The 18,475-nt window shown below is 40.8% G+C and overlaps 1 protein-coding gene across 1 annotated transcript in view; it reads left to right on the top strand.

The window, feature by feature from the left end:
* Positions 1–18,475, top strand: part of INSR (insulin receptor) — a 176,067-nt gene that overhangs the window by 130,935 nt on the left and 26,657 nt on the right. The window contains exons 7-14 of the mRNA XM_089667526.1: positions 851–977; positions 3,372–3,625; positions 3,757–3,924; positions 11,074–11,275; positions 12,384–12,658; positions 16,192–16,331; positions 16,427–16,586; positions 17,758–17,857. Of these exons, the coding sequence (XP_089523652.1) occupies positions 851–977; positions 3,372–3,625; positions 3,757–3,924; positions 11,074–11,275; positions 12,384–12,658; positions 16,192–16,331; positions 16,427–16,586; positions 17,758–17,857 (1,426 nt within the window). The remainder of the gene's footprint in view (positions 1–850; positions 978–3,371; positions 3,626–3,756; positions 3,925–11,073; positions 11,276–12,383; positions 12,659–16,191; positions 16,332–16,426; positions 16,587–17,757; positions 17,858–18,475) is intronic.

The raw sequence follows: 18,475 nt of genomic DNA, 5'->3' as shown, positions 1-18,475 counted from the left end.
TTTTTTATGATTGTGCACATTGTCTTTTTTTCTATATTTACTCTTTTACAATAGTTACCTTTTTAGGAAGAATGTGTATATTTGTGGGATTCCAATATTTGCTATTTTAGATGCAGAATCATTAAGAACTGTAAACCTGATCTCAAACCGTTATTTTTCAGTATGTTAAACACACAAGTTATCCACTATTTTATTAGGTGTTTTCATCCAAAATAATTGGAGTAAAGTCAAATTTGGTTAGTTAGGCTAACAAAGTGGTAAGGAATGAGCCAATTTCAGCAACAAAAGATGCTCATTGCTTTTTTCATGATACCATGACCCAGGTTTCTGAAGTGCTAAGGTACTGTACAAAAGGTTTAAACTGACATGCAGGGACCTGGACATGCCTTCTGTTTGCAGTAAGTATCACTCTTACATTTGGATGTCATGGTCTTCCAAACTCCTTATACCACATCTCCAATTTTGATATAACTTTCATAAGTAGGTCTTTGCAGAGGTGGGGTAACAAACTCTTCCTCTTCTGTTTTTATCCATTGTTATCCTATGAAGAGAATTCTTAGCATAATACAAATTCTCTTGGTAACCTATATGCAGTTTTATTGCTGTGGAGATGATGGAACAAACCTATTGAGTGAGTAAATGTTGCCACTAAGCAAGCTGTAGGCAGTCCATTTTGCAGTTGCAATAAACCAACAATCAGTCAAGGGGTCCCAACATATTTAAACTTTCTTGTCAGTTTGAATTGTCAGCAGCATTGAGACATAAAATTGCCCTACTTTACTCAGACCTTGTTTGGGCCTTCATTTACAAATCTATACCCCGAAGCTTTTAACATTTGTCTCTCTTACAGGTGAGAATGATGTTCTACGCTTTAACTCTATAAAAGCCAGCCATGATAAAGTGTTGATTAGATGGGACGCTTACTGGCCACCTGATTACAGAGATTTGCTGGGGTTCATGTTCCATTACAAGGAAGCGTAAGTATTGAGGAAAAGTGCTGATCCATTCTAAATTTATTCTAGCACATGCCTCTTCCAAAAGATTGAATGAATAGACTTTGCATTGATAATGCATAAATACAGAACATAGGGCCCTGATTACTGCTGCTATTCCACTGCTTTAAAAAACACACACACTCATTTACAAAGTAGAGCACAAGTTCCCTTCCTAGGTCACATGACCTGGGAGGAGAGCTTGGTCATGTGACCAGCCTCTTCTCCACTCTTAAGAGTTCAATCTGAAGCAATAAATTATGTATGACCCCTTGCTTTGTATAACAACCCATTCCATTTAAAATAGAAATGCAAAGCAAAACCTTGCAGTCCTGTGAAAAATGCAGAGACAGAAATACACTGTGGCGAGGGGCAGGTCAGTGGAGAAACAGCAGTACATTGATTTTCATAGTGAAGAGCATTTTAACAGAAGTCAGACAACTGAAGTATAGGCAGAATGTCCTCCTAGGTGGAATGTAAAGATGCAATCTGACAACACTGGCAAAGAATGTGCTTTCATGCCCTGGCTTCGTCAGTTTGAAAAAGGAAAGCATGGAGACTGGCAAGATCACCAGCTATTTCACACAAAGGAAGCGGTGCAAAGAGAACAGGATATGTTTTTAATGCACATACATAGTAACACAGATGCATATCAGAAATATGAAATGTTGGGGAAACAAACTCTTTAAAGAGAACTTTATGGAACACTGTAGATTTACAGCATGGCTTCATTTTATGAACAAATGTAAATTGCAGACCGCAGTGTGATGTATCTTTGCAGTGTCCAAAGGAAAGTTTTATTTGCTGACCACTATAAATCACACCCATACAGTAGACTCCGCATTTAATTATTTATATACATACACTTTCATTATATAATACGGGGCTAGAGAAGGAAAGGCGGTATTTATCAGAAAACCATAGTAATATGTAAACCATCAGAGACTCAATGTCATTATAAACAAATATTGAAATAAGATACCACAGGTATCATACATAAAGTATGTACTATATATGTATTTTATACAACCAAGAAGTAGAAACAAAGTACATTTTGATCCAGGAATAATACATTTTAGTTTGTAGAATATACATTTCACAGAAAACATGGTAATACACAGGCAATTTGACTGGATAACCAATTATTATGTGTATATCCATAACACATTCATTGAAACAAGTCATATATTCCTTTAAAATAAATCCATATTCTGTATATGAAGATAATACTGGTTCAAGATTCTTTTCATAATTTGAAGTTTCCCAAATGTGACCAGAGGCAGCAATAAAAACTAGCAGGAATTCTATTCATTTCCATGTCTATCCTAAAAATACTAGTAGCCTTAGATTTGCAATGCTGAGATTAAAACTTTTTTTTTTTTTGTTCCAAAAATATTTTATTAATCTAAGAATAGTCAAGACAGCATATAAAACATATACAGCCACAAAGCGAAGTCAAAACAAAGACATGACCTGATGCCTCCTGTTTCGCAGACGGGGCTCATTGCAAACTGTAATATGAAGCCGATATAGGGAAAAACAGTACATCAAACAGATACTGCAAACCATTGGACACGTAGGGTAAGGTGGATACAACAATGTTGGTAAATGTTATCGCGTCTTGAGTAACCGCTATTTTAAATGAAGAGGTGGTAGGAAGATTAGAGCAAGGAAGGCCATAGATGTTGTGAAAGTCATGGTTTACGTATTTCTCATTCAAGTATGTAATATCGTTGAAGTGAATCATATATGTGTAAATGTGAATGCTCTATTTAGTCGGCGAAGCATGACTAACAGAGTGGTATGACCCATGTGAAAAAAGAACGAAGTCGGAAAAAAGAACAGTAAGCAAAAGAGATATAGAATGAGATGGTAGGTAGGGTCTGAGGACAGAAGAGGAGAGAGAGAAAAAAAAAGGGGGGGGAATTATTTTTACCTTTCCCCCCCTTTCTTCCCTTCCTTCCCCCCTCTTTTTAAAAAATGGGGAGGGGGGGGGATTAATGGGTTGAACGACCGTAACGTGCATAGGTTATGACAAGTTAAAATGGATCACCTCCCCAAGTACTCGCCTAGCCAAAAAAGGTAGTATCAAAGTTTAAAATGTGGTACATGTACGATTGGGCAGTGGGTTAACATGTGGATCAGAAACCCCATAAAGCATATCATTATGTAGCTCTACAGCCCGACCTTACGTACGAAAAAGAGTCCTCGGTGAACTGGGTATTCCTGGATACAGCCTCAATGCTGAGATTAAAACTTGCTGTCCATTGCAATTTTTTTTTAAAAAAAATTTTATTGCAGGATGTTTTCTTTAGGAGTTCTGTAGAAGTTGATTTTTAAAAGTTTGCATTCAGTACAAATTTTCTTTTTTCTTTCTAGACCTCACCAAAATGTGACAGAGTTTGATGGTCAAGATGCTTGTGGCTCCAATAGCTGGACTGTCGTTGATGTGGATCCCCCACAACGCACGACAGATGGAAAGACACCAAATCCTCCAGGGTACCTTTTACGTAATCTGAAGCCATGGACACAGTATGCAGTATTTGTGAAGACTCTGGTGTCTTCATCAGATGAAAGGGCAAAAACATATGGAGCAAAAAGTGATATTATCTATATTCGAACAAATGAAACAAGTAGGTGTCAGGCTTTAGATTTATTTCACTGTTCTTTATATTTCTTTGTATCGTCATGTTATTTGTTCTGCAATACAATACAAGTTAAAAAAGAAATAAATATTTTTTTTTTCTTTTGTTCTCTTTCGCAGTACCCTCTGTTCCACTTGATCCGATTTCCGTGTCCAACTCCTCATCTCAGATTATTCTTAAGTGGAAACCACCATCTGAGCCCAATGGAAATGTCACACACTATCTGGTGTTTTGGCAGGAGCAACCAGAGGACGGTGAGCTGCGTGACCTGGATTACTGTAATAAGGGTAAGTGCCTGGTCTTCAGACAAGTAAAAGGGACACTATTTTTGCTAAAAAAAAAAGAGCCTTAAACACCGTTCCCTGCAAAAGAAGGAATGTATACTTACTGCTCACTCACTGCCTCCATCACAGTCTTCAACAGTCAACGCTTTCTGCAGTGGCGGATGCCTGTTTTCCTTGCCATGTGCTGTAGTTCCTTCTGTTGACCTTTATGTCAGTGCTGGAAAATGCTAATGAAGCTTATCAAGGCTGTAATGACTCTTACAGAGGCTGTAATTCTTCAGTGAAGTGAAGATTGGTGGTACAGATTACTAGTGAGGCAAGAGTATTATTTCTGCTTTTGCAGGGAACTGATTTTAATATTTTTTTTGTTTTTTTATGGAAAGGTGTCTTCCTGTGATACAAATTTAATTGATGTTTTACTCATCCTCAATGAACTTAGGCAAGCCATAGACGGAGCAAATTTCTTCCCTGCAACCACGGGTTCCCCCATCAACACAGTCAGTGTTCACATGGCAATCCCTCCTGCCAAATCAGTGTGTTCGCCCGGTGGGGGGACGAGGGAAGCTGTCCCCACTTGGAGAACACAGTGATTATTGCTAGCGGCTATAACTGCCACTAGCGATAATTGCGTGTAAGATCGGGCAGGATGGTTGTACCCAGGTTGATCGATCAATCAAGTTCAGTACATTCAGTCTACCCAGCCTGGTTTGAATCTCAGGCCAGTTCAGCAGGATTTGAACCATCTATGGCTGGCCATACTCCCAACTTCAGAGTTGGAACTCTTACTGTAAGAACAAAAAGGTCAGTAATGCTGGATCCTGACTGCTGATTTAGCCCCTTAGTGGGCCAAAGCCTTAGTGTCCTTATTTTATTAATGATGTGAGAGTCGGCATCTTGTTAAAGTCACTAGCTTTCCTGAGGTATGCTGATTTAAGGGAGTTCTAGCCCGAATGTTTCTGCAGAGCCTGAGTGTTCCTGTAAAACAGGGCTCAAAATTTCCACTCGCCTGCTCGCATTGGTGAGTGGAAATATGGTGGGGACGAGTGAGTCCAGACTGCAGCAGGTGACATTGACAGTCGGGGATGATCACTGCAGCTGTGGGGCCAGCTACAAGCATGAATCTCCCTGTTTGGATTTCATTGAAGCAGCTGGAAGTCACGGGAGGGAGAGGAGAAGATGGCGGCTTCCAGCTGCTTCATTGCAATTTATACAGGGAGATCAGTGCTTGTAGCTGACCTCACCACTACAGCGATCATCCATGACTGTCAAATGGATTTCTCTTTCTGGGCCCCCCTCCTTTGTGCTCCTCTGTGCCTAGCCCCTTCCCCGATCCTCCACACCAATAGGAAAGAGGCTGGATCTGCTCTGCTTCACCCTGTGCCCGCCCACACTCCAGTACATGCAGCTCCTCAGAAGAGGATATGTGGGTGGAAAATTTTATGCAGAGCAGCCGACAGCTCTGATGCTTCATTTTTTTTTCTTTTATTTAAATATTTATTAAATTTCCAGATAAAATGCATATTCCATCATATTCTCATTAGACATAAAAAAACATTATTTATATCCCTTTCTATATCTGTTTCCCACCCCTTCTCAACTAACTTCCCATTTCCCCCCCCCCAATACTCCTCACCCTGCATTACTCTACATCTTCCCTACAAAAGTAAGAGGCTCTTTCACATGTCACACCCTGAAGCTTCATATATTTCACCTTCAGTACAAATTTTTCCCATTTTTTCCATTTCACATCGTATAACCCCATCTTGTCTTCCTGCATATGGTACAATTTCTCCATCCTACAAATCTGGTTCACTCTATCTACCCAATCCTCTTCCTTCGGCACCTCTGTCTTACGCCAAAACTTGGGTATCAAAACTTTTGCTGCATTTAGATAGTGCCATATAGCTGATTCCTTGTATTTGTTTACTGATAACTCTGTACTATGTAATAGGCAAATCTCTGTTTTTGAGAATCTATAAAAAAAAATGGCAGCCTACGTAAATGTTAATGTAGGTCTCCCATGACCATCAGATCCTGAAGGAGACTTTCATTCAGATGCCAATGTTTCTTGCTGCCAAATGGTAAAGGGATTTGAAAGTCAATTGAGCTTGGTGTGTGACCAGATAATGTGATAATGTCTGGGGGAATTAGGTAAAATCTATGCGCTTCACTAAAGGAGAAAGTGTAGCCCCTAGTGGAAACATTTTGAATTCTTAAGATGCCATAGCTGATGTGAAGTGAAGAAGGCATTTGAATGTATGTAGGGTGGAGTGGGAGGGGGTTAAGGATTAATGGGATGTGTTGGTGCAGTTCGGGGGCAAAATGAAAGTCCTCTCCCAAGATAAGGGCCTTTTTCTTTTGCAAAGAAAAAGCTTGAGCTAATAGGTATTTGGTTGCAAGAAGGGGTTTTAGGGGAAGTGGTGGGGACTGACCTCAATAGAGAAATGTTTTAATGCTCCCTTTTAATCCCTGTAGATAGGGTAGGGGACAGCCTAAGTGGGGGGATTTTTGGCAACAGGAAGGTTCTGAGGTTTTTCCCATGATATAATAGAAAAAAATACAACAGCAATTAGTTACTTTTTTTTTTTTTTTGTTTTAGATGGCGTGGAAAGGATTTAGAACCCCTGTCTGTTGTTATTGCTGTTTATGCTCCCGATAAGGCGATTCACCTTCTCTATTTGTCCTGTTTACTGTTAAAATAAATCTTCCAATGGGGACACTAGTTTTGGTGACTTGGGGGTCCCTAAGGGATTCCCTTAATTTGCAGGGATTTCCTCTCACTTCCTGTTTTGGCTATGGGGCAGGAAGTGAAGGAAAAGCTCCAAAATAGGACACAGATGGTGGAAAAAAATCTAACAGGGGTTACAACCCTTCTTTGCTTTATCCAAAATGAAAAAATGTTTTGCCTATAGTTCTACTTTAAGGTGAGTGCAACTCTGCAAAAGTCTCTCTTCCTGGTTATAGCAAACTTCTAAGCATAAAAAAATCAAAATGGTCACTCTCTCTTCCCTTTCCTTCCTGGAGGGAGAGGCTAGCCCACTGGGGTTCACTGCTCCCATTTCCAGGAGACCCAATAAGTGAGTGCCAGGCTTGCTGGGGAAGGATGGGGGGGCTGAAGTTTCTGGGAGTTCCAGGAAGTCTTCTAGGTTTTAATCTTGTATATGTACAGTGGGGCAAAAAAGTATTTAGTCAGCCACCAATTGTGCAAGTTCTCCCACTTAAAAAGATGAGAGAGGCATGTAATTGGCATCATAGGTAGATCTCAACTATGAGAGACAAAATGAGAAAAAAAATCCAGACAATCACATTGGCTGATTTGGAAAGAATTTATTTGCAAATTATGGTGGAAAATAAGTATTTGGTCACCTACAAACAAGCAAGATTTCTGGCTCTCACAGACCTATACCTTCTTCTTTAATAGGCTCCTCTGTCCTGCACTCATTACCTGTATCAGTGGCACCTGTTTGAACTTGTTATCAGTATAAAAGACACCTGTCTACAACCTCAAACAGTCACACTCCAAACTCCACTATGGTGAAGACCAAGGAGCTGTCGAAGGACACCAGAAACAAAATTGTAGACCTGCACCAGGCTGGGAAGACTGAATCTGCAATAGGCAAGCAGCTTGGTGTGAACAAATCAACTGTGGGAGCAATAATTAGAAAATGGAAGACATACAAGACCACTGATAATCTCCCTCGATCTGGGGCTCCATGCAAGATCTCACCTCGTGGGGTCAAAATGATTACAAGAACGGTGAGCAAAAATTATAGGACCACACGGGGGGACCTAGTGAATGACCTGCAGAGAGCTGGGACCAACGTAACAAAGGCTACCATCAGTAACACACTACGCCGCCAGGGACTCAGATCCTGCAGTGCCAGACGTGTCCCCCTGCTTAAGCCAGTACATGTCCGGGCCCGTCTGAAGTTTGCTAGAGAGCATTTGGATGATCCAGAAGAGGATTGGGAGAATGTCATATGGTCAGATGAAACCAAAATAGAACTGTTTGGTAGAAACACAACTCGTCGTGTTTGGAGGAGAGAGAATGCTGAGTTGCATCCAAAGAACACCATACCTACTGTGAAGCATGGGGGTGGCAACATCATGCTTTGGGGCTGTTTCTCCGCAAAGGGACCAGGACGACTGATCCATGTACAGGACAGAATGAATGGGGCCATGTATCGTGAGATTTTGATTGCAAACCTTCTTCTATCAGCAAGGGCATTGAAGATGAAACGTGGCTGGGTCTTCCAACATGACAATGATCCCAAACATACCGCCCGGGCAATGAAAGAGTGGCTTCGTAAGAAGCATTTCAAGGTCCTGGAGTGGCCTAGCCAGTCTCCAGATCTCGGCCCCATAGAAAACCTTTGGAGGGAGTTGAAAGTCCATGTTGCCCAGCGACAGCCCCAAAACATCACTGCTCTAGAGGAGATCTGCATGGAGGAATGGGCCAACATACCAGCAACAGTGTGTGCCAACCTTGTGAAGACTTACAGGAAACGTTTGACCTCTGTCATTGCCAACAAAGGATATATAACAAAGTATTGAGATGAACTTTTGATATTGACCAAATACTTATTTTCCACCATAATTTGCAAATAAATTCTTTCCAAATCAGCCAATGTGATTGTGTGGATTTTTTTTCTCATTTTGTCTCTCATAGTTGAGGTCTACCTATGATGCCAATTACAGGCCTCTCTCATCTTTTTAAGTGGGAGAACTTGCACAATTGGTGGCTGACTAAATACTTTTTGCCCCACTGTATATGCAAGAGTGTTTGGTTTTCAGAGAGGTGTCTTCTGTGACCTAAGTGGGCTTTAATCCTTGGAGGCGTTAGGTGTTGGTGCTTACCCATCTATGGCACAACATTGGGGGCAGTGTTAAGGTCTTCCAGATTGTGAAGGCTGGTCCAGCCAGTCCTGAGGGTATATCCAGCCAGTCTAGGATGAAAAGATCTCTGATATCCAGAAAAGGAAATAGGGCTGTAAGTTGTGCAGAAAAAGAAAAAATTCTGGCCACGTTTCTTCATAAGGTTAAATGGGTGACCCCATTTGTAGATGGTCTCAGCAGATCTAATGTAGTCTAGTGTGGGTTGTAGGAATTGCCTTTTTTGTAGGCAATGCTTGTATGGGGGTACCATCACAGTCGAATTAGCTTTTGGAACAGACCTTACATAGAAAGCCCCCTTAAAAAGTGTAGAAAAAAACCTTGTCTAGGACATCTCTGGGAAGTTCTGTGGGATCTTGAGGGTGGTAGAGACCCTATAAACACGGCCCAGGTCCAGTGTAGCTGTTGGCAGTTTCTTGAGGATCTTATCTGAGATTGCTGTGATGGTAGCTTTGAGGTCTGGGCCATTTGTGGCTTCAAGAATGCCCCTTATCTTCATATAATTGCAGTGAACCCTGTTCTTGTAGTATTTGATGTGCAGGTAAAGGGATCGTGAGTAGCGGGTATGGGATGAACATTTAGTCTGGTGCATTCTTTCAAGGCTGTGGAGGTATATTCTAGCGTGGATACCTGTGTGTAAATGCGGTGGGCATCCTGTTCTGCTTCTCTACCTCTTTTCAGTTCCCCCCTCTATTCATGAAGCCATAGCCTCCATGTCCCCCTTAATGGGCAGTGGCTGTAGGAGTTTTTTGATCTCCGATGCAGCCTGTGTATATATGGCTGTGGGGGGCCCTGAGCTGTCTGACCTGCCTATTAAAGCTGGACACAGTTCTTATGGGGTGGAAATAGGGGGCTTATGTGGTGAGAGAGATGACCTGTCAATGTTGCTGCTGGTGGGAAGAGCCTGCCCTGCCTTTGGCTGACGGCCCTATTTTAAAGGCCTGGGGACATAAGTACTGCAGCAGCACCAATTCTTTTGAGACGCAGAGTTCACCGGTTCAGCGTCTGTTTGCTTCCATCACCAGCCATGCCCCTAGAGGGGAGTGAGCGAGGAGCCACATGTTCTGCAGTCAGTGGTCTAAAAGAACCCCCTTGTCTGGACATATTATGGAGGAAGTAAGCATATTTCACTGCCACTTACAGAAGCATGAGAAAAGGTATGAGATACAAAGAGGATCAAAGCAATAGTTAACCCTTTTCATGGTCAAAAATCATTGCTACCTAGAGGCTCAGAGTTAATATGGCAGTGTCTGTTGGTTAGCTTGACAATAATGCTATTGCTAACTTGCATATTTTAAAGTGGTTGTAAACCCCCATGTATACCCAGTGAAGTGACTGGCCTCAGGTGATACACAGAGATAAAATAAATCCTCCTACATAAGTTGCACCTGTCCATCTGCAGTCTTCTATTTTTCACATCTGTTCAAAGTTCAGAATTTATCAGGCTTGTCGAGCTTTCAGACAACTGGGGGCGGAGAGCTGAAGTTACTCACTGCAGAGCTCAGTGAGGAGTTCTCAGAGCTGATTGGAGGGAAAGGGGCAAGCACTCCTTCAGACAGGGACAAACCTTAGGCTGTCAATCACAAGCTGTGTGCTGGAGATCCCTCTCCTGTCACCTTTTTTCGCTCGGTGTCTGGAAAACTTGTCCAAAGTTATTTATGCTGATAGCAGAGGAACGAAGCAGCAGACAGAAATTACACTTGGTGCTCTGGATTGAGACAAGTACACACTATAGAGGGGTTTGCTTTGTTCACATTTCATGTCTGTGGTTTACAACCACTTTAAAAAATTTTATATGTATTTAAAGGTTTTTATTTTACTGTTTTAATAAAGCACTGCTCTGTTTTTATTAGGCTGACAAATGTGCTAAAGTTAATAAAAAAAATATTGAAACAGAAAACATATTTAGAGAAAAATGGCTTTCACAAAAGGAATAAAATTTGTTCAGATTATGTAGGTCTCTTGGAATCATCACTAAAAGCAAACAATATCAGTCCTGAAATAATGCACAGAGCATTTGACGGAGTTTTCAAAGTAGATGCTGTGTCTGCCAATTCTCACTGTGCAGAGGACTGAAAGCGGAAGTTCCCTTTTAGGAAATTGCTTACAGAAACTGTCAATGTATCTTTAATGCCCGTAAGCGTCTTATGTAAACTTGGGAGTTATTTCAATGTTATGCTGTGACAATTATTCTAGCTCAATATTTTTAATAAGAAAGGTTTGTTTTGTGACAATTATTATTCACTATCAAATTATCAGGGATAAAGCTGCCTTCAAGGACATCGTCACCTCCTCATGAAATAGATGATTCTGCTAAATCTAATGGAACAGACGCAGAAGATACAAGTAAAGGCTGTTGTTCATGCCCCAAGAGTGATGCTCAAATCCAGAGTGAACATAATGACCTCGCTTTCCGGAAAACATTTGAGAATTATTTGCACAATGAAGTATTCATTTCAAGGTAAGGGTGAAAGGAAGGTCTAACACTATGTTCTAACTGAGAAAATTAATGACCAGGGAAGGCTTCACAATATTGTATTAACCACTTGCCCTCCTTAAGATCTACGCCCCTCTGTGACCAGGCCATTTTTTGCATTATGGCGCTGCGTTACTTTAACTGACAATTGTGCGGTCATGCAGTTCTGCACCCAAATGAAATTTACGTCCTTTTTTCCCACAAATTGAGCTTTCTTTCGGTGGTATTTGATCGCCTGTTCAGTTTTAAATTTTTTTGCGCTATAAGCAAAAAATACCAACAATTTTAAGAAAAAAAAAAACTATATTTTGGACTTTTTGCTATTCAAACATGTCCAGTAAAAAATGTTTTAAAAATCTAATTTGGCATAAATTTAGGCCAAAATGTATTCTGCGACGGGTCTTTGCTAAAAAAAAAATCCCAATACGTGTAAATTAATTGGTTTACGTGAAAGTTATAGCATTTACAAATGGCGGTATAGATAATGGGATTTTTTTTTTTTATACTAGTAATGGCGGCAATCAGCGACTTTTAGTGGGACTGTGGCGGATATTCTGACACTGGGGGGGAACTAACTTGGTATCACTGACAAAAAAAAACACTGACACTGTACTAATGGTACCGGTTAGGAATGGGTTAATGTGAGGGGCGATCAAAGGGTTAACCGTGTGCTGGGAGTGTTTTACTAGGGGGGGGGTATGTTCTTCACTGTAAGCACACTGATCGGGATGGCTGTACTGTGCACAGCCATCCTGAGCAGTGTGCTCAAGCTGACAGTCTTCCTCCCCATCGGAGATTCTTGGTAATCATCGAAAGCCAGTGTGTAATAACTGTCCGGGACCCAGTGATTGACATTCGCGGCCGCGAATAGCAGCGCGGGTTCCCCCTACCCAGAAATGCAAAATCACATATACACGTGATTCGGTGCACAGGTGCCACCCTGTAGCAGTGTATCTGCTATAGCGCGGTCCTTAAGTGGTTAAACGGGTACCTTTTAGCTTGGCTCTAAACACTAGGGTTTACAATGCAATGGAATGATTCCTGAAAAGCAGTATTTTTAGGAACGTGTTTATTTTTCTTTCTATCATTACAGACCGTTTAGAAAGCGTCGTGATACTTTTGGAGTGGCAAATGGTACCTCACTTGATCAAGTGACACCAACCCCTCTCGCTAATGTCAGCACAACTGGATTTCCTGTTGCCCCAGAGCCAAAGAAGTTCTCTCAGAGGGTCTGGTTCAAGGAGTCATTTGTCATCTCCGAGCTGAAGCATTTCACAGCCTATCGAATTGAGATCCATGCTTGCAACCAAGACGTTTCAGTGGGCTGTAGTGTTGCTGCCTACGTCACTGCCAGAACTATGCCAGAAGGTGAGCTATGCGCAAATTACACATTTATGCATGTATTAATTATTCAGAGGAGATTGATTTTATAAATGAAAGTTGAACTTTGAGATAGATAATGGGGGTGGATTTACTAAAACTGAAGAGTGCAAAATCTGATGCAGCTCTGGAAACCAATCAGTTTCCAGGTTTTAATATCAAAGCTTAATTGAGCAAGGTGAAGTTAGAAGCTGATTGGCTACCATGCACAGCTGCACCAGATTCTGAGTGCTCCAGTTTTAGTAAATCTCCCCCCAATTGTCTTCATGCAAGAGGCATGTGCATACTTACTCGAATCTTGTTGTGCTTTGGGCTAAACAAAAATGCCAAGCACTCTAATCAATTTATGCTAATTTTTAAAAGTATGGTGCACATGGACGGGCTTTGTACAGAACAAACACAATACAAAAAATTACCAGTACACGTACAGGCAAGCAAGCAAAAGACTAGTTATACTGTTTAACAACTTGTGTTAAAAAAAGGTTTTAGTTGTACAACATTTGCAAATATACGGAAGCCACACTCCCTCAGTAAGGCCTACCTCTGTGCAGTGTTATCCCTAACTCTTGTCTGTGAAAGCCTCCATAATAGAACACATATATATATACAGTGTATATTATCTATCTATCTATCTATCTATCTATCTCTATCTAACGCAAGAGATGAATTGAGGGTAGGTATGCCTAGAGGCAGCCCCTTATTATTATTTTTATAATATTATTATACAAGATTATATGCAGCCTTAAAGGTGCATAGGCCCACCGGAAGCACAGCACAATGGCAGCTGGCCCAAGCTAACTATTTCCATTACATAATAATGCAGCTGCTGTGTGTGCTGTAATATACTGTTATAACATTAACTACATACACTATGCAGAGCTATATGCAGAGCAGTTTTCTGACTGTGTGCTGTGTCATGAGGCTTAATGGGTGGGAGTCCTCGTCCTTTTTTTTAATGTATGTGGAAACTCAAAAAGAATGCTAAAAAAGTAGCACTACAAAAGCTCAGTGGTACCCAATTCTTAAAGAGGAAATCCTGGCCCACTTTGAGTACCCATGTCCATGAGGGCACAACACGTCTGCGCCTGAGTGTTTTTAATGTGGAGGTGTGACAGGTATGGTCAGATCTTTCTGCCATCATACAACAAATTACTTGGCAAGCTGACCCCTAAGATGCTGGTCAACTGGTGGCCCTTGTAGAGCACTTTCTGACGACTGAGGTTTTCTTCAGGATGCTGTTCCCAAATGTCCAGCCTCCAGGATCCAAAACACCACAGTCCAGGGTGAGACCACTTCTGCTGCCAAAAATGGGAAACCGGTTTCTAAAGACAGAGCAGACGCCAGGCACAGCCCGTGATGATGCTTGTGTACAAATTAGATGTGGACCTAAGAGGGGGACACTGTGGCAGCCAATGCCAAGAACCTGGACACCTAGCTGAGGGTTGTCCAGTGTCCCATGAGAACATGAAATGTGGACTAGCCAGATGTTTGTTCCTGCTCTAGTGAGAGGTTGAGATGCGCAGTATGCCAGAATGTGGCATACCAGATGCAGGTTTATGCCATTAAAGTGAACTGCTGTGAGGTGATGGTCTTGCTAGAATCTTCTAGTTTGGTAACCTTGGTGCATACTATTCTGGTGGACCCCCAAAAACTACAAACCCAGTTGATGAGTCATCTGTATCTATAAGGAAGCCAAAAGCTATCCTTCTGCTGCATTGTCCCTTTGGACCACTTGCAGGAACCCAGGACCATGAAGTGGGAGGTAATCAAGAATTTATTGTACATCCATATATTGGTGCATGATTCCTCTTTCTTTACAACTTGTGGGGAAGTGTTAAACATGTGCGGAGACAAACCCAGTGTCCAGCCCCCATACTCCTGAACCCCTGCAAGCTGGATTCCCAATGGATGTGGTAGCAGTATCCTTTAGGGAGGTAAATTGTCTTCTCCTGGAGGTGTTGGGGGAAGCAGAGGAAGCCAATCCAAAGATGGACTTGCCTGAACTACCTTTATCTCGAGATAACAGGATAACTCAGGTAACCCAACCATAAGTTGTTCCAGGGAGCAGATAAGCCATTACTGGGGTACCCCAAGAGCTTAGAGCAGGCGCCACACTTCTCAATGCAGAATGATGTTTTGTATCAATTGATACAAAATAATGTTGAACAACTTCCTTGTACCACAGCCCCACAGACACACTGTGCTGGATCTCGCTCATTCACATGTTTTGGCAGGAAATTTTAGGATATGATAACACCAAGTATTGGATATTGCATTCATCCAGCAGTGATCTCGGCAGAATGGTGGGTTTGACATTCAGATGTGGCAAAAACAGCTGCAGGAATAATTAAGAATGTTGTAATTCACACTAGGGCTAGTCACCTGTGCAAATGAAGCCTTACAGATCACACAAAAAGATCTCCAGCTACAATGATCAGGTGGGCCCAAGATGCAAAGAGCCTTTCAAGATCTAAAATCAGACCTATGTAAATGCCCAGTACTGATTACTCTGAACTTTGATCAGGAATTTGTGATGCAATCTGATTCACAGATACACCTTCTAATTTCTGCTACTAGCAGCCTGTAAAACTCTAAAAAATGAGGTGACTGGATGAGGCTGGAGCCATATGTTTAGGGCCATGTGCAGGGACAAATGCCCGCTACACAGACTATTCAGTGTGCATTGGGCTTTAAGGTGGCAGTTAAGTTTCATCAGACCATGCCTCTCTGAAGTGAATGGCCCACAATAAAGAGTGATCTGCAAGAGTCACCTGGTGGTTCCTGGCATCACAAAATTTCAAGTATGCGGTGGGGCATTGAACTAGTAGTCAGCTGATTGATGCTGAGGTTCTCTCTAGGGTTCAGTCTGTTCACAGTACTCAACCCGTGCAAGTTTGAACGGGTACAGAGATGGGTGTATATGTAGCACAGTGCCTGTGAAAATCAACTATTCTTGATGTGAGGTATATGGCTCCAATTTTTTTTATTTTTTTTTTTTTAAGCCAACAAGTCCCTTTGGCAAAGAAACCCATGTATTTGCCTCTAATTTTACAAAATGTGCACTAGAATTGGTTTCACTGGGAATACTTACAAGCAGGCTGAGGTTTATTTCCAAGCCCATGGACCATGTTTGCTTTTTTTTTTTGCTGATTAGTCAGGGTCTATGTTTAAGTACAGATAGTCATGCTGAACTGTAAAGCTGATTATCAAGACTGTCAAGGTGATAAGAACCTGCCTATGAACGGCTGCTGTTCCCATAGGGGATGTTACCTGAAACAAGTGACTTTGCTCATGACATGGACTAAGTAAAGGTCATTGAGCAGAAGTTTTTTTTACTTAAGCAGCTGGATGCCTGTAAATATTTTTGTTACATTCTGCTGGAGTTAAAAGCTTTTTTTGTTTAATAACTGAGACGTATGTTGAACCTGATGCCCACCAATATATATTCTATCTTGAGGGGATTGTACTAAATAATAGTAAAGGTTTTTTGTTTTGCTCTAATAAGTACTGTCTCTTCACAGCAAAGGCAGATAATATTGAGGAGCCGGTTACTTATGAATATAATGAACCCAACATTTACGTCATGTGGAAAGAGCCAAAAAATCCTAATGGACTGACCATTTTGTATGATGTACAATACTCCCGTCTTGGAGACACTCAAGTAAGTTTTCTATAGTTTACAGTACTTTGTCGTACATGCTTTCCCATCTGTCTCTAATAATTAAAATGTAATGTTCTGTTACCTATGTCCTGTAGGAGGACAATGAATGTGTGTCACAGAAACAGTACCTTCTGGAAAAGAGAGCGAAGCTGCGCTCGCTTATGCCTGGAAACTATAGTGTGAGAGTCCGAGCAACGTCACTAGCTGGCAATGGATCGTGGACACAAACCACATATTTTTATGTGCCAGACCCAAGTAAGTATCCAAATACCTCAGAAATACAAGGTTTAGCAAATAATGTGATGTTTAAATAGCTGATTCTGACACCATAAACTTTGAGAAATAAGACTGTATATTTTATAGGATATTTATTGCTCACTGTAAGGTTAATAACAGTATTCCAACTTTAATAATACTGTATACTTTGTAGGTAATACTACATATCCCAAGAAATCTAAAATCTGAGTCACTGAAACATAACATTTTTATATATGTTAGTGAGCCCACATTTCATCTGCTTTTTTACCTATGGGGCATCACTGGTGAGACTTGTACAATGGAGCTGATTGCTTTATTGCCCACTGTAATTCTAATTCATTATTATGTAGAATTTGCTTTTACATTACATTGGTTTACCAAAATGTTTTACATTGTCCCCTCCTTTCCTCCTCATATTCTCCAGCTTTTTATTTCCTCTTTCTACTTTTTCCTTCTGTTTGTAAGGTAAACACATTCTTAAAGTGAGCCCTTTATTAGCATATTTTATCAGTAGGTTTATATGGTGGTTATGTCTGGTTCAGGTCTCTTGCGCATTTACTGTAAGATATGTGTTATACATATTGGACTTCTCCTATATGAACCTTATTTCTGCTTTTGTATTTTTATTCTGCACGCAAGTATTTACATATTCTGAACAAGCAGTAAAAGTACTTTTACATTTATGTATGCAGCTACAGTCTTTGTGGAGAAATTAATTTCAAAGTTGACAACAAAGGCACAGAAACCTTAATCTTTTTCTTTAGCAAATTGTGGCAGCTTTCCAACCCTGTATAAACAACCAGCAACAACCTGTTAAAACTAACTGAAACCTAACTTTAGAATCTTTTGTTGTGAATATTTTAGATCTGTTACCTAACTTTGAAAATGAATTACTTCATATTACAAGCAGCTAGAGTAGTTAGAGTTGTTCTCCCCCACAGCTGTTGTCATCTTTCCCGTTTGCCATGACTGCAGACTGTTCTGCAGTTCTCAATAGAGTTCAAATGTACAGATCAGCACACTTGTAATCCAGTCACTATTCCTCCAGTTTTCCAACTGAAGGAGGGAGAATGTGCTGGGGCCTGACATTGCTATAGCCTTGCACAGGTTGTTAATTTTCCTCTATACTTAAAATGTTGGCTTCAATATTTTCCATATATTTTTTCAGGACACCCCACAAATAGCATACTGAAGATTCTTGTTGGCCCAGTCATCATAATTATTATTTTCCTCATCATCCTGACAGTCTGCGTGATCCAGAAAAAGAAGTAAGTGAGAATTTTTTTTTTTCAAAATATATTTTTGCTGCATACAGGAACAATCACTTATTATATTAGATATATTTGTCTTGGTGACAAATAACAGAACAGTGATCCTGTGGTCTGACAAACCCCAAACTGTGTGGATTGAAGGGGGGAGTCATACTGAACACATTGCCACTCCCATTTTTCCAAAATGCGCAAGTTGGTAACAGGGATGTCAGATTTAGATATCAAATCTATGATGGGCAACCAGAGAAGGTGAAAATACTGCAAGCTTAAAGTGGAACTTGACTCTCTAAATCAACATTGACTATTTTTAATTCTTATGCTGCTATTGTTGGTAATTAGATAGGAAAGTATATCATATTTACTTGTTTTAAACCTTGTGTTTACATTTCTTAAGTTACTTCCTGGTTTCCATGCCTAGGCAAATTATGTCATACATCCCAGAAGTCATCAGGAGGGGAGGAGGGGCTTTCTCAGCCAAGCACACCCTCCTACATGCATGTCTGAGCTAAGAGCAGTTGGCTTCCAGGAAGTAAATGCTACATGACTCATTTTCCCTTACTCAAGATGACCATGGCCAGAAATGCTAGAAAGGTGTTTTTCAAAGTGATTTTTCAG

This window comes from Staurois parvus, unplaced genomic scaffold (genome assembly GCF_062004578.1).
Source record: "Staurois parvus isolate SC_StPar_1 unplaced genomic scaffold, SC_StPar_1.0 ptg000053l, whole genome shotgun sequence".
Taxonomy (NCBI): domain Eukaryota; kingdom Metazoa; phylum Chordata; class Amphibia; order Anura; family Ranidae; genus Staurois; species Staurois parvus.
Note: the sequence above shows the minus strand (reverse complement) of the source record. Positions and strands in the feature narration are given on the sequence as shown.